The sequence below is a fragment of the Salvelinus alpinus genome, chromosome 3 (assembly GCF_045679555.1).
Source record: "Salvelinus alpinus chromosome 3, SLU_Salpinus.1, whole genome shotgun sequence".
Taxonomy (NCBI): Eukaryota; Metazoa; Chordata; class Actinopteri; order Salmoniformes; family Salmonidae; genus Salvelinus; species Salvelinus alpinus.
The window spans coordinates 52,039,713-52,063,371 of NC_092088.1; the positions used below are offsets into that span (position 1 = coordinate 52,039,713).

The following is a 23,659-nucleotide window of genomic DNA, read 5'->3' on the forward strand; positions in this document are numbered from 1 at the left end:
GGTGCCCAGAGTAAACTGCCTGATATTCAGTCCCAGAAGCTAAGATATGCATATCATTAGTATATTTGGATAGAAAACACTCTGAAGTTTCTAAAACTGTTTGAATGATGTCTGTGAGTATAACAGAACTCATATGGCAGGCAAAAACTTGACAAAAAAATCCAACCAGGATGTGGGAAATCTGAGGTTTGTAGGTTTGCCTATCCAATATACAGTGTCTTTGGGGTCATATTGCACTTCCTAAGGCTTCCACTGATGTCAACATTCTTTAGAACCTTGTTTGATGCTTCTACTGTGAAGGAGGGGGGAATGAGAGCTGATTGAGTCAGGGGTCTGGCAGAGTGCCACGCGCTCACTCAGGCGCACCCCCGTGAGAGGTAGGTGCGTTCCTTTTAGTTTCTAAAGACAAAGGAATTCTCCGGTTTAAACATTATTGAAGATTTATGTTAAAAACATTCTAAAGATTGATTCTATACATCGTTTGACATGTTTCTACAAACTGTAATGGACTTTTTTGACTTTTCGTCTGGACTAAGTGTGCCTGCGCGTTGTGATTTTGGATTTTTGAACTAAACGCGTGAACAAAAAGGAGGTATTTGGACATAAATTATGGACTATCGAACAAAACAAACATTTATTGTGGAACTGGGATTCCTGGGAGTGCATTCTGATGAAGATCATCAAAGGTAAGTGAATATTTATAATGCTATTTCTGACTTCTGTTGACTCCACAACATGGCGGGTACCTGTATGGCTTGTTTTTGTGTCTGAGCGCCGTACTCAGATTATAGCATGGTGTGCTTTTTCTGTAAAGTGTTTTTGAAATCTGACACAGCAGTTGCATTAAGGAGAAGTTTATCTAAAGTTCCATGTAAAACACTTGTGTCTTTTATCAATGTTTATTATGAGTATTTCTGTAAATTGATGTGGCTCTCTGCAAAATCACCGGATGTTTTGGAGGCAAAATATTACTGAACATAACGCGCCAATGTAAACTAAGATTTTTGGATATAAATATGAACTTTATCGAACAAAACATACATGTATTGTGTAACATGAAGTCCTATGAGTGTCATCTGATGAAGATTATCAAAGGTTAGTAATACATTTTTATCTCTTTCTGCTTTTTGTGACTCCTGTCTTTGGCTGGAAAAATTGCTGTGTTTTTCTGTGACTAGGTACTGACGTAACATAATCAGATGGTGTGCTTTCGTCGTAAAGCCTTTTTGAAATCGGACATTGTGGTGGAATTAACAACAAGTTTATCTTTAAAATGGTGTAAAATACTTGTATGTTTGAGAAATGTTAATTATGAGATTTCTGTTGTTTGAATTTGGCGCCCGGCACTTTCACTGGCTGTTGTCAAGTCGATCCCGTTAACGGGATCTCAGCCATAAGAAGCGAACTACATAAATATCTGATAAAGTCCATTATCTGCTAACTGGAGGAGAGAGGGAGGGAGAGAATGTGCTGACACAGCCTTCAACTTTGGTGGGGAAAAAAACAGCCAATGACACAAGAAACACTGTCTTGTGTTTCTTTCACCAAGAAGCAAAACAGGATTTTTTCTTTTTTTGCGATTTTTTTTCTTTTTTGATCTCCTCACTCCTGTCTCAGCATCTCTGGGGTGAGTTGAAGCTAGGAGGAAGGGCTCTTTTGTGCCATAGATGGGCCTCATTCAGTTCAGCTGACATGGAGTCAGGAGGATGTTTCCTGCTGATGTAGGGACGAGTCAACTGTGAGATAAAAGGCTGAGGTGTCTGGGAGGCTGAGGCGAAGGCAATGGCTGTATTTTCTACTTCACTTCAAGAGAATTGTGCTGACTATGAGAAAATAAATGACTTACTCTTATTGTTTGTTAGTCATTCTTCGATACAGCACTATTCATTGTGGGAATTCAAATGTTTGGCATTTCTCTCCCACAAAGTATGGTTTGGAAAGATGTTTTGGTCAACTGTTTCAGGGAAAGGGATGCTGTCTGCCAGTGGTTACATCATGGTATCAACATAGCTGATCGGTCATGCCAAGGCTAGTGCAAAGTGATTACATGCTTTATATACAATCATTCATTATATTTGTAGTGTCTACAATTGTGTAATTTAGTGCATGAACTTGGCTAATCCTACAGATTTGGCCAAATTGCAATGATTGTAAATAAATAACAAGCAAACAGTCCATCTTTGCAGAGAAGCAAAATACCCAGTGCAAATATCCTGTTGAGTTATTTGCAGAAAAGTAAAAGCTATTTTATTTCACCTTACACTTCACTCTTCTGTGCTGCCAATTGTAAAATCAGAGCAGTTGAAGTAGCTGTCTGAAAGGCACATGAATATGCATGATAAGCCTTCTTTTATTTTATTTCTTGGAGTAGTTTTCCGAAAGACCTGTCACAGTGTTTGATGGGACCTGACATTTGAAAAGGTCTTTGAATAAAAGGCTGTTTATGTCAACTCCAGAACTTCTAGCAGCATGATATAAATTGTATTATGAAAGGATAACAGCTCCTGCATATTTAAATGCAAAGTCGTTTTTGTGAATGTGCAGTCTAATAAAATGATTCATTGTGAAGGAAAAATACTGTGTTGGAGTGCTCTTAGAAATCATGGAAATCAGGTCTGCTGGCACCCATGTACTATATTATCTTGACAGTTACAGTCCGGAATTATTGGATTCCTTGATAAATATGTGCAAAAAAAGACTATAAAATAAATATTACAAATACTGAGCTATATTTTATACTAATACAATTGCTAAGAGAAGTAATACAAAATAAATGTAAAAAAGATAAGTGTCAAAATGATTGGACGCCCTATTTTCAATACTCCAGTACCCTCCACTTGCGAGGATAACGACACTGAGCCTTTTTCGAGAATGTTTTATGAGATTAGAGAACACATGGGAAGGGATCTTTGACCTTTGCTCCATACGTCTCCTTCATCTGCGCTTATGGACTGCAATTCAAACCACAGGTTTTTAATGAGGTTCAAGTCTGGAGACTTCGATAGCTATTGCAAGATGTTGATTTTGTAATCAGTTACCCATTTATTTGTGGATTTTGATGTTTGCTTGGGGTTACAAAGTTTTGGGCTAAAATCTCCTGGTACTTGGTAAAGTTCATGATGCCGTTGACCTTAACAAGGGCCCCAGGACCAGTGGAAGCAAAATAGCCCCATAACATCAAAGATCCATCACCATATTTTACAGGAGGGATTATGTATTTTCAGCATATGCATGTTTCTTTCGAAGGCCAAGGATTTGGAAAGATTTTGTATGCAGGAATGGTGTAAGATCCCTCCCAATGTGTTCTCCAATCTCATACAACATTTTAGAAAAAGGCTGTGTTCCACCTCAAAGCACAAGAGGATTTCAACACCCACCTTTTTCAGATTGTTCTGAAATCGTTTCTGTTGTTAGAAACAGATTAGCATTTCTCCAAAACATAATTTTGTTGAAATATAATTTGACCTCTGAGAAATGAAGGTATCAATACCCAAATTGGCCTTTTTAAATTATAGTATTCACATAATTTTCAATAAATATAGTACCTAACATCCGATTTGGACAAACCTTTTTCTAACAATGAGTTAGACATGAGGAATCCAAAGAAATGATCAAAGCCACTCATGGACCCCCACGCCAATCCCAGCTCAACAACAAGTGTATAGTATCAGTTCTCTATGTTTGAAAAGAAAGTATGGAGCTGCGGCTCGGAGTACGTTTTTTTTCTTCCTATAATGTATTCTCAGTGAATTTGGTGATGGTTTTCAGTGGTGGAAAAAGTACCAAATTGTCATAAAAGTAAAGATACGCTACATGACCAAAAGTACAGTGCATTCGGGAAAGTATTCAGACCCCTTGACTTTTTCCACATTTTGTTACGTTACAGCCTTGTTCTAAAGTGGATAAAGGGTAGGTAACAACACATCCGCCACGCTGATCCTCAACACAGGGGCCCCTCGGGTGCGTGCTCAGCCCCCTCCTGTACTCCCTGTTCACTCATGACTGCACGGCCAGGCACGACTCCAACACCATCATTAAATTTGCAGATGACGCAAAAGTGGTAGGCCTGATCACCGACAACAACGAGACAGCCTATAGGGAGGAGGTCAGAGACCTGGCTGTGTGGTGCCAGGACAACAACTTCTCCCTCTTAGTGATCAAGACAAAGGAGATGATTGTGGACTACAGGAAAAAGAGGACAGAGCACGCCCCCATTCTCATTGGCAGGGCTGCAGTGGAGCAGGTTGAGAGCTTCAAGTTCCTTGGTGTACACATCACCAACAAACTAACATAGTCCAAGCACACCATGACAGTCGTGAAGCGGGCACAATAAAACCTATTCCCCCTCAGGAGACTGAAAAGATTTGGCATGGGTCCTCAAAAGGTTATACAGCTGCACCATCGATAGCATCCTGACTGGTTGCATCACTGCCTGGTATGGCAACTGCTCGCCCTCCGTCCGCAAGGCACTACAGAGGGTAGTGCGAACGGCCCAGTACATCACTGGGGCCAAGCTTCCTGCCATCCAGGACCTCTATACCAGGTGGTGTCAGAGGAAGGCCCTGAAAATTGTCCAGCCCCCCTAGTCATAGACTGTTCTCTCTGCTACCACACGGCAAGCGGTACTGGAGCGCCAAGTCTAGGTTCAAGAGGCTTCTAAACAGCTTCTACCCCCAAGCCATAAGACTCCTGAACATCTAGTCAAATGGCTACCCAGGCTATTCACATTGCCCCCCCCCCCCCCTTCTCCACACCACTGCCACTCTGTTGTCATCTATGCATAGTCACTTTAACTCTACATGTACATACTACCTCAACTAACCGGTGCCCCCACACATTGACTCTGTACCCTCCTGTATATATTGTTATTTTTTAATGACTTGTTACTTTTATCTCTTATCCGTATTTTTGGAAACGACACTGTCAGTTAAGAGCTCGTAAGTAACCATTTCATTATAAGGTTGTAAATGTATTCTGCGCATGTGTCTAATAAAATTTGATTTAAATATATTTTTTCCTCAACAATCTACGAACAATACCCCATAATGACAAAACAAAAAGGTCTTTTTTTTTTTTTATTAGCAATTTTTTTAAACAAACATTTACATAAGTGTTCAGACCCTTTACTCAGTACTTTGTTGAAGCACCTTTGGCAGCGATTACAGCCATGAGTCTTCTTGGGTATGACGCTACAAGCTTGGCACAATTGTATTTGGGGAGTTTCTCCCATTCTTCTATGCAGATCCTATCAAGCTCTGTCAGGTTGGATGGGGAGCGTCGCTGCACAGCTATATTCAGGTCTCTCCAGAGATGTTCGATTGCGTTCAAGTCCGGGCTCTGGCTGGGCCACTCAAGGACATTCAGAGACTTGTCGCGAAGCAACTCCTGTGTTGTCTTGGCTGTGTGCTTAGGGTAGTTGCCCAGTTGGAAGGTGAACCTTCACCCTAGTCTGAGGTCCTGAGCAGGTTTTCATCAAGGGTCTCTCTCTACTTTGCTCTGTTCATCTTTGCCTCAATCCCCAGTCTCCCAGTCCCTTCTGCTGAAAAACATCCCCACAGCATGATTCTGCCACCACCATGCTTCATCTTAGGTATGATGCCAGGTTTCCTCCAGACATGACGCTTAGGCCAAAGAATTCAATCTTGGTTTCATCAGACCAGAGAATCTTGTTTCTCATGGTCTGAGAGTCCTTTAGGTGCCTTTTGGCAAACTCCAAGCGGTCTGTCATGTGCCATTTACTGAGGAGTGGCTTCCGTCTGGCCATTCTACCGTAATGGCCTGATTGGTGGAGTGCTGCAGAGATGGTTGTCCTTCTGGAAGGTTCTCCCCCATCTCCAAAGAGGAACTCTGGAGCTCTGTCAGAGACCATCGGGTTATTGGTCACCTCCCTGACCAAGGCCCTTCTCCCTCGATTGCTCAGTTTGGCCGGGCGGACAGCTCTAGTCTTGGTGGTTCCAAACTTCTTAAATTTATGCTGCAGAAATATCCTGTCTCGAAGGCAGTTCTTACACAGTATGAATTGTTGTATGGGAGATTGAGGAGAAATGGCACGTCAATCGCTCTCATACTGTACACATGCAGGCACATTCTGTAGACATGTTTTTGTATTGTGCTTTGAGAATCTGCAGAGAGAAGAATGAGGAGGTTATCATTCCTTGTTGTAGTCTTGATTTCATACCTTTTAGTGTTCCTTTCTGGTTTCTGTCCCACAACCTTGTTGTGCTCCATAACCGCAAGGTGTGTCTGCTACCTTATGCTTGTGTACACATAATGCCCCTGCTTTGGGGTATTTTTCATCAGGGCACTGTGGAATGACTCAGGAAAAGAAAAAGGTGAAAAGGGATAGACTAAATTGATTACATGGTCTGGAAGTTATTCTTTGGTCCTCAGGCTACATCTAACCACCTGTAACCCATATCACTACCCAATTCATGTTTATACCATGCTTATTCTAAATGTAGCTATCTTAGCCGTCAGCTTGTAAATGTTTTTGCCAACTTACCTTCACCTTGTCCAGCGCTCGAGGTTGGAAGCGCATGTTGGTAGAATCAGATTCTGTACACCTACAACAAAATACTGTCACGATTGTCATAAAGAGGAGACCAAGACGCAGCGTGAGTAGAGTTCCACATATTTAATGAAGAGAAACTCATAAACAAAACAACAAAAAGCACAAACGAAATGTGACGCAACTGAAATGTAAAAAGGCAACTAATACGTAGACAAGATCCCACAACACAAACAAGGAAAATGGCTACCTAAATATGATCCCCAATCAGAGACAACGATAAACAGCTGTCTCTGATTGGGAACCATATCAGGCCAACATAGACATACAAAAACCCTAGACATACAAAACTAGCGTACCCAGTATTTATTTGGTCTCCTCTAGATACTATAATTATTGAATATTATATGAGTACTATAAATTAAAATGGCCAATTTGGATGCATACATTTAAAATGGCCAATTTGGATGCAATAAGCTTAATTTCTCAGAGATCAAATTATATTTCAACAAAATAATGTTTCCAGGAATGCTTATCTTATCTGTTTTTATTTACAGAAACTATTTCAGAACAATTTGAGATGGTGGGTATCATGGCTTGCTGAAATGACTTTTAATGACCCTGTTGTTATCCTCACTAGGGAAGGGTGCTGGATTATTTAAAACAGGCTATCCAATCATTTTGACCCTTAGATTGTATTACTTGTTAAACAAAATCTCTTTCTCTGAGCAACTGTGTTTGTATAAAATAATATAACTTTTCAAATTTGTTGGCATACCATATAGCTCAGTATTTGTATTGTTTATTTTATACAGTCATTTTTGCTCATCTTTATCAAGGGATCCAATAATTCCAGACCCCACTGTATGTCGTAGTGGAAGTTTTGCAGCTTGTTTTACTAGTCTGCTGTTGCTGTGTGGCACATTGTGCTGACTCCCAGGAGGCCCCTGGGGTTTTGGGTCGGCAATCCTGTCGTGAAACACCAGGCTCTGGCTGTTTAATGGCCTAGGTGGGATAACACCAAGGGAAACCAGAGCACATAATCTGTGGACTTTGACCTGTTGGTGGAATACTTTCTTGAGAAACTCCCCATTACTTGAACTGTTTACCGACCATAAAAGAATACCAACAGAAGATGCAACAGAAACGAATCGCTGTGGGGTGAAATACTCTATTTCCTACTATGTGAACATCAGTGTATCTCTGACAGAGAGCAAGCATCAGTCCACAGTGCATAGCTGTCTGTCAAACATCTTTACAGAGCACTGGTTATCTATGTATTGCTTGTTGCCGAGAAGTATGAAAGACTAGAAAACTGCCACTCGCAAAATGTTTCATCTCCCCTCTGAAAGCATAGCATATCTCCTTGTCAACAAAGTGACAGAAGTGCTGCCAGAGTGGTTGATGTAACAGAATGGATGGATGTTATTGCCCCGTTTCCTGCATGAATATTGATAGATAGGCGTATTTGGCATGCCTACAAGGTAATCCTTTCATACTTAGCTTTGGACAGCACAGTGGGATGGTTGACTTTTAACTTGTCTGCTTGTCCATCTGGCAATGTTTGATTTCCCTCAAATGGAGATGTTTGATTTATAATCTGGAACAAAAGTGTAGGGAATGTGTTTCTGAGCTAGCATAACAAGGAGCTAAGGCCCCACAGACTCACCCTCCTCTAGTACCTCCTACTCAGCCATCTTGGCTTATCTAAGAGTTTATATTAGGGATCATACCAAAATGTATTTCAAGAGTTTGTTTTATACAGTGCCAGATCTAAGATAAGATGCTTGCCGTTATGGTATAATTTCTTTCCTAAACATAATTTCTTGCTCTTTTTTTTAATGAAGTGGGTTGAGTTGTCCACATTTTATGAAAACAGATTTAGCTCTACTTTCTATTTTTGACAATATAGGTTGTACTCTCCAGTCTCCACATTTACTAAATATAGGCCTACAGTACTGTAGCTCAATACTTATAGTAGGACCCCTTTCTATGTTGTTCTCAAAGTAAACTCCATTAACTATAGGATGATGTGAGACAGAAGAGTCCATTAGTATCCATGATAGCTCTCTCTGGATGGGGTCTATGTTTGCAGGAATCTGCTGATGAAGCATATAATATAAATTCAGCAAAAAAATAAATGTCCTCTCACTGTCAACTGCATTTATAACTTAACGTGTAAATATTTGTATAAACATAACAAGATTCAACAACTGAGACATAAACTGAACAACTTCCACAGACATGTGACTAACAGAAATGGAATAATGTGTCCCTGAACAAAGGGGGGGGTCAAAATAACATCAAGGCGGTGGCCCGTTCCTGTAGGTTCATGCTCTACAACATCCGCAGAGTACGACCCTGCCTCACACAGGAAGCGGCGCAGGTCCTAATCCAGGCACTTGTCATCTCCCGTCTGGATTACTGCAACTCGCTGTTGGCTGGGCTCCCTGCCTGTGCCATTAAACCCCTACAACTCATCCAGAACGCCGCAGCCCGTCTGGTGTTCAACCTTCCCAAGTTCTCTCACGTCACCCCGCTCCTCCGCTCTCTCCACTGGCTTCCAGTTGAAGCTCGCATCCGCTACAAGACCATGGTGCTTGCCTACGGAGCTGTGAGGGGAACGGCACCTCAGTACCTCCAGGCTCTGATCAGGCCCTACACCCAAACAAGGGCACTGCGTTCATCCACCTCTGGCCTGCTCGCCTCCCTACCACTGAGGAAGTACAGTTCCCGCTCAGCCCAGTCAAAACTGTTCGCTGCTCTGGCCCCCCAATGGTGGAACAAACTCCCTCACGACGCCAGGACAGCGGAGTCAATCACCACCTTCCGGAGACACCTGAAACCCCACCTCTTTAAGGAATACCTAGGATAGGATAAAGTAATCCTTCTCACCCCCCCCCCCCCTTAAAAGATTTAGATGCACTATTGTAAAGTGGCCGTTCCACTGGATGTCATAAGGTGAATGCACCAATTTGTAAGTCGCTCTGGATAAGAGCGTCTGCTAAATGACTTAAATGTAAATGTAAATGTAAAATCAAAAAGTAACAGTCAGTATCTGGTGTGGCCGCCAGCTGCATTAAGTATTGCAGTGCATCTCCTCCTCATGGATTGCACCAGATTTGCCAGTTCTTGCTGTGAGATGTTACCCCACCTGCAAGTTCCCAGACATTTCTGGGGGGGAATGGCCCTAGCCCTCCCCCTCCGATCCAACAGGTCCCAGACGTGCTCAATGGGATTGAGATCCAGGCTCTTCGCTGGCAATGGCAGAACACTGACATTTATGTCTTGCAGGAAATCACTCACAGAACGAGCAGTATGGCTGGTGGCATTGTCATGCTGGAGGGTCATGTCAGGATGAGCCTGCAGGAAGGGTACCTCATGAGGGAGGAGGATGTTGATCCAAATCGATCCCGCTCCAGAGTACAGGCCTCGGTGTAACGCTCATTCCTTCGACGATAAACGCAAATCTGACCATCACCCCTGGTTAGACAAAACCACGACTCGTCAGTGAAGAGCACTTTTCAGTCCTGTCTGGTCCAGCGACGGTGGGTTTGTGCCCATAGGCGACGTTGTTGCCGGTGATGTCTGGTGAGGACCTGCCTTACAACAGGCCTACAAGCCCTCAGTCCAGCCTCTCTCAGCCTATGGCAGACAGTCTGAGCACTGATGGAGGGATTGTGCGTTCCTGGTGTAACTGGGGCAGTTGTTGTGCCAACCTGTACCTGCCCGCGGTGTGATGTTCGGATGTACCGATCCTGTGCAGGTGTTGTTACACGTGGTCTGCCACTGCGAGGATGATCAGCTGTCCGTCCTATCTCCCTGTAGCGCTGTCTTAGGCGTCTCACAGTACGGACATTGCAATTTATTGCCCTGGCCACATCTGCAGTCCTCATGCCTCCTTGCAGCATGCCTAAGGCACGTTCAAGCAGATGAGCAGGGACCCTGGGGATCTTTCTTTTGGTGTTTTTCAGAGTCAGTAGAAAGGCCTCTTTAGTGTCCTAAGTTTTCATAACTATGACCTTAATTGCCTACCGTTTGTAAGCTGTTAGTGTCTTAACGACCCTTCCACAGGTGCATGTTCATTAATTGTTTATGGTTCATTGAACAAGCATGGGAAACAGTGTTTAAACCCTTTACAATGAAGATCTTTGAAGTTATTTGGATTTTTACAAATTATCTTTGAAAGACAGGGTTCTGAAAAAGGGACGTTTTTTGTTGTTGTTGCTGAGTTTATATACAGTTGAAGTTGGAAGTTTACATGCACCTTAGCCAAATACATTTAAACTCAGTTTTTCACAATACCTTACATTTAATCCTAATAAGAAGTCCCTGTTTTAGGTCAGTTAGGAGAATGTGAAATGTTAGAATAATAGTAGAGAGAATTATTTATTTCAGCTTTTATTTCTTTCATCACATTCCCAGTGGGTCAGAAGTTTAAATACACTCAATTAGTATTTGGTAGCATTGCCTTTAAATTGTTTAACTTGGGTCAAATGTTTCGGGTAGCCTTCCACAAGGTTCCCACAATAAGTTGGGTGAATTTTGGCCCATTCCTCCTGACAGAGCTGGTGTAACTGAGTCAGGTTTGTAGGCCTTGTTGCTCGCAGACGCTTTTTCAGTTCTGCCCACAAATGTTCTATAGGTTGAGGTCAGGGCTTTGTGATGGCCACTCCAATACCTTGACTTAGTTGTCCTTAAGCCATTTTGCCACAACTTTGGAAGTATGCTTGGGGTCATTGTCCATTTGGAAGACCCATTTGCGACCCAGCTTTAACTTCCTGACTGATGTCTTGAGATGTTGCTTCAATATATCCACATACTTTTTTTCCTCATCAACATGATGCTGCCACCCCCGTGCTTCACGGTTGGGATGGGGTTCTTCGGCTTGCAAGCCTCCCCCTTTTTCCTCCAAACATAACAATGGTCATTATGGCCAAACAGTTCTATTTTTGTTTCATCAGACCAGAGGACATTTCTCCAAAAAGTACGATCTTTGTCCCCATGTTCAGTTACAAACGGTAGTCTGGCTTTTTATGGCGGTTTTGTAGCAGTGGTTTCTTCCTTGCTGAGCGGCCTTTCGGGTTATGTTGATATAGGACCTGTTTTACTGTGGATATGGATACTTTTGTAACTGTTTCCTCCAGCATCTTCACAAGGTCCTTTGCTGTTGTTCTGGGATTGATTTGCACTTTTCGCACGAAAGTACGTTCATTTCTAGGAGACAGAACGCGTCTCCTTCCTGAGCGGTATGGCGGCTGCGTGGTCCCATAGTGTTTATACTTGCGTACTATTGTTTGTACAGATGAACATGGTACCTTTAGGCATTTGGAAATTGCTCCCAAGGATGAACCAGACTTGTGGAGGTCTACAATTGTTTTTCTGAGGTCTTTGCTGATTTCTTTTGATTTTCCCACGATGTCAAGCGAAGAGGCCCTGAGTTTTAGGTAGGCCTTGAAATACATTCACAGGTACACCTCCAATTGACTCAAATGATGTCAATTAGCCTATCAGAAGCTTCTAAAGCCATGACATCATTTTCTGGAATTTTCCAAGCTGGTTAAAGGCACAGTCAACTTAGAGTATGTAAACTTCTGACCCACTGGAATTGTGATACAGTGAAATAATCTGTCTGTAAACAATTGTTGGAAAAATTACTTGTCATGCACAAAGTAGATGTCCTAACCGACTTGACAAAAATATAGCTTGTTCACAAGAAATTTGTGGAGTGGTTGAAGAACGAGTTTTAATTCTCTAACCTAAGTGTATGTAAACTTCCAACTTCAACTGTATTTTACATATATATATATATATATACTACTGTTAAACTGTTTTGGGTCACTTAAAAATGTTTTGAAATAAAAGCAAATTTTTTTGTCCATTAAAATAACATCAAATTGATCAGAAATACAGTGTAGACATTGTTAATGTTGTACATGACTATTGTAGCTGGAAACGGCTGTTTTTCAATGGAATATCTACATAGGCGCACAGAGGCCCATTATCAGCAACCATCACTCCTGTGTTCCAATGGCACGTTGTGTTAGCTATTTCAAGTTTATCATTTGAAAATGCTAATTGATCATTATAAAACCCTTTTGCAATTGTTAGCACAGCTGAATACTGTTGTTCTGGTTAAAGAAGCAATAAAACTGGCCTTCTTTAGGCTTGTTGAGTCTCTGGAGCATCAGCATTTGTGGGTTCGATTACAGGCTCAAAATGGCCAGAAACAAATATCTTTCTTCTGAAACTCATCAGTCTATTCTTGTTCTGAGAAATGAAGGCTATTCCATGCGAGAATTTGCCAAGAAACTGAAGATCTCGTACAACGTTGAGTAGTACTCCCTTCACAGAACAGCTCAAACTGGCTCTAACCAGAATAGAAAGAGGAGTGGGAGGCCCTGAGTGTCTAGTTTGAGAAACAGACGCCTCACCAGTCCTCAACTGGTAGCTTCATTAAATAGTACCCGCAAAACACCAGTCTCAACGTCAACAGTGAAGATGTGACGCCGGGATGCTGGCCTTCTAGGCAGCGTTGCAAAGAAAAAGCCATATCTCAGACTGGCCAATAAAAATAAAAGATTAAAGATGGGATAAAGAACACAGACACTGGACAGAGGAACTCCTAGAATACCTAGAAGGCCAGCATCCCGGAGTCGCCTCTTCACTGTTGACGTTGAGACTGGTGTTTTGCAGTTAGTATTTAATGACACTGCCAGTTGAGGACTTGTGAGGCATCTGCTTTCCTTTCAAAAACAAGGACATTTCTAAGTGACCCCAAACTTTTGAACGGTAGTGTACATAATATTACTGACCCCTATCCCTACTGACAGTTACAAAGTATGGTAACTGAGTTTGTCGCCTGCTTGAAGGCAGTAGCCTCAGCCATTGTAACATGGCCTATAATGTAAGTTACATTGTTACAGCCATTAGCTTAGAAGCACAAGGTTCTTAGAGTCTTTAGCTAGGTTGTAAATCATAGTCAAAAACACTTTCTGATTGGGAAAGGATTTCTATTGTGCTGTTAGTGCAGGAGTACTATCATGAGGTATGGAGCAGTGCCACTTTGCTTGGGCAAAGGAAGAGAAACATAGCACATCTTGTTGGAAATGGAGACTGAAGAAATACCACTTACTCTTATTTGAATCAATCATGTATTTTTATTTTCCTCTCTCCATCTCTTACCTGTTCAACTTTGTCAGTCTTTCTAATTCTCACTCTTTATTGGAATTAAGGCAAGGTGTTCTTCTCTCTTTCTCTTTGTTTATCTGTCCCCTCCTTGACCCCTGACTTAAGATTTTCACAATTATGTGTTCTTGGTTGCTCTTTTGTCTGTTTCACTTCTACTTTCTCTCTGTTGCTCTTTATCTCTGTTCGTTTGCAGGTGGTTAAATTTTTTTTTTAAAGTTTTATTTACCTTTATTTATTTAACTAGGCAAGTCAGTTAAGAACAAATTCTTATTTTCAGTGACGGCCTAGGAACAGTGGGTTAACTGCCTTGTTCAGGGGCAGTTCACCTTGTCCTTCCCAGGCATTCTATGTGGTATTCTCTGTGGTATCTGTTGAATTCATTCTCTGTTGCTGGTCAGGGAAGCATTCCAGTGTAATTAACCTGCCTGCTACATAACATACACCATCCACGAGGGTTCATTAATCAGCTCACACAGAGGGCATTGTGCCCTGACACTCCACTACAATACACACCTCGTCACACACACACAGAGTTGCGCAAATGCACGCTATTGGAGAGAGGTCACTGTGCTCTGCTAATCTGCCAACTGGCCAGGAGAAAGACACATGCATGCACACACACAACATACAGGAAAAAAGAAAAATATGAGCACTCGCCTACAAGTGTAGCTGAAACAAAGCCTTTATTCTCTGAATCAAGAGGAGAGCTTGATTCGGGAGAAACAAAACCGTGCTGGTCATACTGTAAGTGAATACAGCTGATTCAGCCTCATGGTACACTGATTTTCTTCCATCAGCACCAGCACCACCTTCCTCGCAGAGTTACCCTCCCCAGCCTTAACACCTCTCTTTTTTTCCTCAGACTATCCCCTTCCTCCCATGAGCTAAACCTACCTTATCCCCAGAACCCGGCCCAGCTGACACGTCTGTCTATCTGCATGTGTGTGTCTGTGCCAGCAGCTATTCTCACAGCCCAGCTGAACCTGACAGAGTAATCTCACACAAAGAAAACAGGAAATCAGAGTGTGGAGAGTTGTCATGGCAATGTCTGGTTGGTTGGTATTAATCTAGGTCGGTGGCAAACAGTTCACTCCTCATCTGGCCTTCCATTTAGCGTAAACAGACCCCTTGGGTCGAGTCGACTGCCATTATACTAAGGCTTCTAAGAATTGCACTTCTCCTATCCCCTGGTGACTTAAGAGATTTGAGCTTGAATATCTCCTCTACTCAGGCTTTAACCAGGCACCGTTAGCCTCCATTAATGTGCTGGGCTGTAGACTTAGCCACCTGATACTCCTCTCTACAAGCATTTCGGTACACCCACAATAACATCTGCTAAATATGTGTATGCGACTAATATACTTTGATTTTGAGCGGCACAGTGTGCACTGTGCAGGGAGGAGAACTTGGTTTTCTATGTGAGGAAAATATTCTAGAGGAAAATTGCCCGAAAAGGTTTAACTGTAATAAAGTCATCAACAGCACAGCTTTTCCTACATGTCAGCACAGCCTTTCCTACATGTCAGCACAGCCTTTCCTACATGTCAGCACAGCCTTTCCTACATGTCAGCACAGCCCTTCCTACATGTCAGCACAGCACAGCCTTTCCTATATGTCAGCACAGCACAGCCTTTCCTACATGTCAGCACAGCACAGCCTTTCCTACATGTCAGCACAGCACAGCCTTTCCTACATGTCAGCACAGCCTTTCCTACATGTCAGCACAGCCTTTCCTACATGTCAGCACAGCTTTTCCTACATGTCAGCACAGCTTTTCCTACATGTCAGCACAGCCTTTCCTACATGTCAGCACATCCTTTCCTACATGTCAGCATAGCCTTTCCTACATGTCAGCACAGCTTTTCCTACATGTCAGCACAGCTTTTCCTACATGTCAGCACAGCCTTTCCTACATGTCACCACATCCTTTCCTACATGTCAGCACAGCCTTTCCTACATGTCAGCACAGCCTTTCCTACATGTCAGCACAGCCTTTCCTACATGTCAGCACAGCCTTTCCTACATGTCAGCACAGCCTTTCCTACATGTCAACACAGCCTTTCCTACATGTCAGCACAGCACAGCCTCTCCTACAAGCACAAATTCATGATGCTGATCAACACTTTCTCATTAGGTGTGTAATTCTTTTGTCAGCTCCATCTTCATCTCCGTCCATGTTGAGGGCTCCATGAAGGCTGTCTGCTTGACTTTTGTTATCAGTTAAATATGTAAAAGCCATACATCATCCCTCTGTCAGGTTTCTGAATAGAACCAATTGTGAATACCCCTAGTTAACATATAACATACCCACTTTGCGTTGGCTGAAAAGTCAAGGCATGTGGAAATGTAATTTTTCTCAAGAGGGTGTTTTATTTTTGTTTATCAGTTGCACTGAGGAAGAACAAGCGCATCTAATGCCTCAAGTGATTTTTTTTGGCCTAACAGGCTTTACAAAATAACGCCGCCTTTATGCATTTCCTGTGTGACTTAAACGAATAGGCATTATTAGAAAATTGCGCATTAGCCCGAGTCAGCAGTTTGTATGCTGCAGTCCCATTACATTAGAATCATGAGGATGGCGAGACAGGGAGGGAGAGAATAAGAGAGAGATGGGGAGAAAGCCCTCTGTTAAACCAAGAGAAATAATGAAATGAGAGAATTTCAGAAAAGGAAAGATAAAAAGAACAAGGGGATTAAAGAAGGGAGGAATACAAAAAGGAAATGAAAGAGAGATGTGGCCAGATGATGACAGGACAAGGAGAGGAGGGAGATTGAGGGTGATAAAGAGAGCAACCGTGTAGAGCAGTAATTGGAGGCTATAGTAGTTGGGATAGGAGGCAGGAGAGAGAGGTTTAAATCACTGGTCTGAATGACAGCTTTATGTGGCCCTCAGAGCCTCCACTGCCACCATTTAATGAGACCAGATAGAAACCTTGACTGCATTTTTCTTTTCTCTCTACTATTTTTGCTTTTCCTGCCATCTTGTACTTTCAGGAATATACTCGCCACTAACTAGGCAGATATATCAAGGCAGAAAAGGATTGGTCTTTTCGGTCATGAGCTGCACTACAAAGTTAGTTGTAGTAGTTTTATTTCATCCTTCAACTCTCCCCTGATGTGTTCACTGACTTAGTCAAAACCCACAGACATTCTAGATGTTTCTTATGGAGAACTAGTCCCACGAGATTCTACCCTTCCCTCAATCTACCCCCTCTCTCTTGTTCCCTCGCGCGCGCTCTCGCTCGCTTGCTCTCTTCTCTCATTTTCTCTCTCTCTCTCAGAGTCTGGTGCTGTGTTGAGCCTGTAATATCGCCCACACGGACTAGGCCTCCTGGGTAGTCTAGCTTTCACAGGTTTTTTTCTCTCTTCTCAACCTCTTTTTTTTATATTCACAAAGACTTCTTTCTGTGCCTTGTCTCCCCTGACATTGGGCAGATAGCTTTCATCTTAAGTCTCTCATAAAGCGAAAGCGAGAGAGTGTATGTGTAAGAAAGAGAGGCAGAGATCAGACATGCAACATTTTATGTTTTAGTGTGTAGTAGTTTGAGGAAAACTTGACATCACCCTTTTGATACCAACATGAAATGAGAGATTGAAATGTTTCTCCCAGAGTTGGTGTCTCCCTGTTAAACACATTCTCTGTAAAATCGAAATCAGAATGAAAGTGAATATAAATGTTGCTCTATTAGTTGTGGTGACCTACCTACTAATTATGATTGTCACATGTGGATCTTTTAAAGTTAGCAGCTGTTTGTATTGGTCACAATGACGCATCTGCAATACTACACACGCTGTGTATGTATGCATGTATGTATGCACAGCCAGGTCCTTAATTATTGGCACCCTTGATATAGAGGAGCAGAAAATGGTGTATAGAATAAATAATACAAATACAGATCTATATTGCATGTTTAAAATAATTGGTACATTCTATTATTTTATATTAATATAATTTCTCAGAGAAAGAGATTTTGTTTAACAAGCAATAACAATAGGTGTCAAATATATTGGCACCTCTTCAATATTCCGGCACACTCCTCTTGTGAGGATAATGACAGACTTTTTGGAAAATGTTTTGAGACATTGGAGAACATGTCTGACCATAGAGCTGCCTGAAGTTTGATAAATGGCATTGGCACTTGGATTGGAATTGGTGTTATGGTCAGACGACATGAAAATAGAGCTCTGTGGCCATGCACACCAGTGGTGGGTTTGGCGTTGAAAAACAGAAGCATATGCAGAAAAGTACCTCATACCTAAGGTAAAATATGGGGGTGGATCTTTAATGTTAAGGGGCTATTTTGCTTCCACTGGTCCTGGGGCCCTTGTTAAGGTAAACGGCATCATGAACTTTACCAAGTACCAGGAGATTTGAGCCCAAGAAAATGCTTGCTGCAAGTGGCTCTTCCAGCAAGACAATAACCCCACGCACACATCAAAATCCACAAAGAAATGGTTAATTGACCACGAAAATCAACATCCGTCTCTGGACTTGAACCCCATTTGAAAACCTGTGGTTGAATTGAAGAGGGCAGTCCATAAGCAAAGACAAATGATATTAAGGATCTGGAAAGATTCTGTATGAAGGAATGGTGTAAGATTTCTCTGAACGTTTCTCTCCCATCTCATAGAACATTTGAGAAAAAAGCTCAGTGTCATTGTCTTCACAAGGGGAGGGTGCACTAGTATTGACAACAGAGGTGCCAATAATTTTGCCCCTTATCTTTTTTAGATTTGTTTCTCTCTCTTTCTCTGAGCAATTGTATTAGTAAGTATAAAACAATATCATTTTCACATTTTTTTGGGAGTATACAATATAGCTCAGTATTTGTATGATTTATTTTATACTTTTTTTGCTCATATTTATTAAGGGTGCCAAAATGTGTGTGAGAGACATTGCACCACTGCTTAGAACCTCCCCATCCATGTTGTATCCTTACATCCGTTTTATGCTTGTGTGTCAACTTCCCCTATGATGACAGACATGTTTGTGTAAACGTGTGCATTGTGTGGTTGATTTTACATGACCTTACATCCACCTGCTCGGTACCTCCCTGGTTAAAGAAACCGTACATTCCTTCCTAATAAGTGTGGGAACACGCGCAGAGCCACGGTGCCAAACCAGGACAACGTGTGCGATCTGACACGGTCAAATGTTTTAATGGTGAAGGTGCCAAAACAAATGACTGCACCTCTAGCAACTCCAACATGATGTGTGTATTGTCGTATTGCCCAGTTCTTTGTTGTTTTTCTATCCCTGCCATTTTCTTCTTGGCTCACTCTAATGGAGGTACTGAGAGAGGTAGTTACTGGTATGTTAGTTCAACGGGACTAGAACAGAAACAACCAATGTGATGTGTGTGTGAGAGACCGTGGGACCAGCATTTTTGCCCCCCCCCAAAAAATAAATAAAATGATACGCTGATAAATAAAATTGCTGCCGGTCAATTGTCCGAGAGAAGAAAAAAAATCCCATTGCGAAATAATACATTTTAGCCTATTCATTGATTTGAAATACCAGTCGATGTAGCGCGAGAGATGCTCCTACAGCCCATCAAACAACTGTTTGTTGCTGCTGGAGTGAAAAGTGCTTTAATATGCCAAGTCATTGCATAACAATTCTAAATACAATTTAGTGTAAAAAAAAAAAACATCGCCATGATTAAAAATCACTTGGCCTACAACATATATTTTTTCACAAATGGTTCATTAAAGCGCGCTTCCCATTCGCCATTTAAGTGCATAGGCAACTAGGCAGGCTTCAGCGCGTCACATTCTGAAAACATATACTTGATTGTTTGAAACCTGAACGTTTTACTACATCATTTAGGCTAATAATATAACTCAATCACTGTTCGCAAAAAAGACTGTTCAATGCAGTGCGTTGAGATACTTTTTGCTCAATTAAATTGAGAATGTTGATAGTTAAAAACAGATTGGAGTCTTTGTCTTCTATATACAGCAATAGTAATTTTACTTTCCAAACAGTTTTTCCGTGATTTGTATTTTTTATATTGCTATATGCCTGGCTGGGTCTCTGCTTTTCACCGACAGTCGCAACTCAACAACTATCTATTTGGTATTTGCTGCGCGCTCCTTCAGCCTGTATTCTATGCGATTTAAAACAATCTACAATTTTTTTTAAGAAGCTAATGATCCTCTGGCCAACTCATGCTTTCTGGTGTAGTAGCCTATTTTGAATTATTTTATTTCTGTATATACATGAGTAAGCTAATAATGCTCTATACTTTTGGCAATTAAATTTGCGTTAGGGAAAGTTTAACACCCTAGCCTTATGGACGTGCCGCATATGTATTCCAACATCTTCAAATTGCTCATTGGAATTCGGTAAGAATGACGCACTCCGTTGCATGCTCTGTTAAGGTGAATTACCATGAATGTGATTTCTGGCATTCTGAGCACCGTGGGTGGACACCCTAATCAGGTTGCAATATGAATCCAATACATTTATTGAATGTCCGGTGCCACATTTTCCTAACGAAAACCCTAGTGTGTGTGTTTTTATGGGCCAGAAACCGGTGTTGTCCCTGAATCATTTTCTCAGGTCTTTTTAAAGGAGCTCTTCCTGTGAGCACACACAGGAAATTGTTGCTGAGCGCTTGGCTGTAGAGTCTGACAACTCCTGAGGCTCTATGCGTTTTTGTATACTGTATGTGCTTGCTTGGACACTTCTGTATGACTTGTTGTGTGTGTGCTTGGACACTTGTGTATTTGTGGAGCGGTTTCAGGGGGGGTCATCACTATTTTCCCAGCCTGCACCTCTGTGTTTTTCTGTCAGAACAAGCCCCTGTAATTGTTTAGTTACATTACCTAAGTTCACTTAGTTACAACTCACCAGTGTATCCTGTAAGGGCCTCTTGAGTGACGGTTGCCTCTTGCACTCTCCTTGTTAGTTCTCCACTCAAATGTTGTTGATGTTGACTCTTCACCCTTCTCAACGGAGTTGACATTTCAGCTTTTTCAGTAGAGTGGGTGTAACATTATGTCAGTGAAAGGGATATGGCATGATTTTTCATCCATTCGCCATATAATATAGTGTGTGTATAGCATCACCTCCTTATACACCGCTGTGATCCCAGGGAAGGCTCATGACCACCACCTGATACACTATAGTCTCTATGGCACTACACTTTTTGGCTTCCTTCTCTTTCTCTCTCAGTTTTTCTCTTTCTCTCTCTCTCGGGTTTCTCTCTCTCTCGGGTTTCTCTCTCACTCCTTCCCTCTTTTCTTGTTTTGACCAACTGCTGAAAGATTTACTAGATGACAGGGAGACGGAGAACAGAGCAGAATTTGTTCCATTGTCAACTTTTTAGCTAAACTGTTTTTGTAAGGGAAGCCAGGAAAGCTTGGCCTGTCAGCACTAGATGCCAATTTTTCACTATGGCTTCTCTGGGAGACCCCAGATATAACACGCACAAAACCACTGGTCAGTTAGGACACACGGTTGAAGGTTATTATCCCAGACAACACTTTAGATGTGAAGGAGATGAGCTGGGCGATATGGAGTGATTTAATGAGACAGTAATTAGGGTAAAGGGAAGAGAAAGGTCGTGAAGCGGTGGGAGTGAGAAAATTGTGGAGGAGAGTGTGTGTGTGTGTGTGCGCGCAGGGTTTAAATGTCAAACCTAATCACTGTAGAGAGATGGATGAACTTTACACGTCACATACCTGGCTGACTGATGCTGTTAGTTGCTCTTCACTCATTTCTTCTTCCTTGTTTCATTTAGCTTTTCAAAGTGTGGTTTAGCACATCTTTCTCACTTGGCCACGATCTCTTCCTCCCCCTGTCTATATTTCTACTGACTATAACTGACCCACATTTCAGACAGTGTGACTGGATGCCCTTAACGGGAAGTGCTTCTAAGTGTGTGAGAGGGTGAGAGCACATGTTTGCATGTCTGTGTCTTTGTGTGTACGGTGGGGTGTCTGTGTTCAGCCTCAAGGTTTTGAAGGGGATTCTGCAGTATCTCTGGATTGGGAAATATCTGACCAATGAGAGATAATTGGTGTGTATGCATGTGTTTTTTTTTGTTTGCTTTTGGTATCTGGCTGGGACGGTGAGATATTTTGCACAGCTCTCCCTCTACTGGTCACCATATTTCCTTGCAGGGTACTATCATTTGGAATATTTCTAATGAAAAAAATCCAATCTTTTTACAATAACGAGAACATTCCCTTTTATCACGAAACAATTTAATATGGGCTGTGGTTCCTTAATTTTGAAGGTGAAAATGCAAATAAATGAATAGCAACTTTTCCTTCCGTGCTTTAATTTCTTGTTCCACATTTAGTGTCCACATGTTTGAATGTGTTTTGGATGGATCTGATGATGATTGGTGTGTTTGTAGCCTTTGCCGAGTTGCCAACAACCGGATGTTCTTGGTTTTAGGGATATAGCTATTTTCAACCTAGCTTCCTTTTCTGCTGAAAACCGGATGTGGGAACTCTGCTCAGGCTTTTCTCTTATGCCTGCAACGTTAGGTTAGTGTGTGTGTGTGTAACCTTCTCACTTTTTCCTCTGTGTGTTTTACAGGTGTGTGTGGTGTGGCGGCATGACTCGTGGGCAATTCTGGGTAGAGTGCTAGCTTCCTGAAGATTGGCTGACAGCAGGAAAGAGAACAGAGGAGAAGAGGAGGAGAGGAGTGTTAGCATGGCTCTGCCTGACAAACACAAAGTGAAACGCCAACGACTAGACAGGATCTGTGAAGGTAAGAGACACTTCTCATTTCCTATCTCTTTTCCAACTACTTTCCCCGTTTCCTCCTCTGTCATACTGCTGAAACTGAATCACTCAGTAATGAGACAAAGATGTTCTTAGCCTGAGTCATATCTGTTCCACTGGAAGAAGTACATTACAAGGCCAAAAGTACATCTCATCACAAAATCATGGGCATTAATATAAGTTGGGCCCCTCTTTGCTGCTATAACAGTCTCAACCTTTCTGGGAAGCTTTCCACTAGATGTTGGAACATTGCTGCGGGGACTTGCTTCAATTCAGCCACAAGCATTAGTGAGATCGGGCATTCATCCATCGGACTGCCAGATGGTGGGGCGTGATTCATTACTCCAGAATGCGTTTCCACTGCTCCAGTGTCCGATGTCGGCGAGCTTTGAGCATTGGTGATCGGCTATGGAAACCCATTTCATGAAGCTCCCGACGAGCAGTTCTTGTGCTGACGTTGCTTCCAAAGGCAGTTTGGAACTTGGTAGTGAGTGTTGCAACCAAGGATAGATGATTTTAACGCGCTACGCGAGCTCTGTGAGCTTGTGTGGCCTACTACTTCGCGGCTGAGTCGTTGTTGCTCCTAGACGTTTCCACTTCACAATAACAGCACGTACAGTTGACCAGGGGCAGCTCTAGCAGGGCAGAAATTTTACGAACTGACTTATTGGAAAGGTGGTATCCTATGACGGTGCCACGTTGAAAGTCACTGACATCTTCAGTTAGGGCCATCCTACTGCCAGTGTTTGGCTATGGAGATTGCATAGCTGTGTGCTCGATTTTATACAGCTGTCAGCAACGGACGTGGCTGAAATAGCCGAACCCACTTACTTGAAGGGGTGTCCACATACATACTTCTGTATTTGCTGCAGTGTGCAGGGGATATAGGCCTAGTGGTTGAGAAGATCTATCTCTGTATCTCTCTTCCCCCTACCCCCCTGTATCTCTCTCTGTATCTCTCTTCCCCCTACCCCCCCTGTATCTCTCTTCCCCCTACCCCCTCTCTCTCTCTCTGTATCTCTCTCTTCCCCCTACCCCCCCCCCCTCTCTCTCTCTCTGTATCTCTCTTCCCCCTACCCCCCTGTATCTCTCTCTGTATCTCTCTTCCCCCTACCCCCCTGTATCTCTCTTCCCCCTACCCCCCTGTATCTCTCTCTGTATCTCTCTTCCCCCTACCCCCCTGTATCTCTCTCGGTATCTCTCTTCCCCCTACCCCC

General features: G+C 42.4%; 1 protein-coding gene across 4 annotated transcripts in view; it reads left to right on the forward strand.

Moving 5' to 3' along the window:
- The window catches only part of ctbp2a (C-terminal binding protein 2a), a 136,677-nt gene that overhangs the window by 33,942 nt on the left and 79,076 nt on the right, over positions 1-23,659 (forward strand). For all 4 annotated transcript variants that reach the window (XM_071393244.1, XM_071393247.1, XM_071393245.1 and 1 more), the window contains one exon: positions 22,254-22,428. In XM_071393244.1, coding sequence (XP_071249345.1) covers positions 22,371-22,428 — 58 coding nt within the window. In that variant the 5' untranslated portion in view covers positions 22,254-22,370. The remainder of the gene's footprint in view (positions 1-22,253; positions 22,429-23,659) is intronic.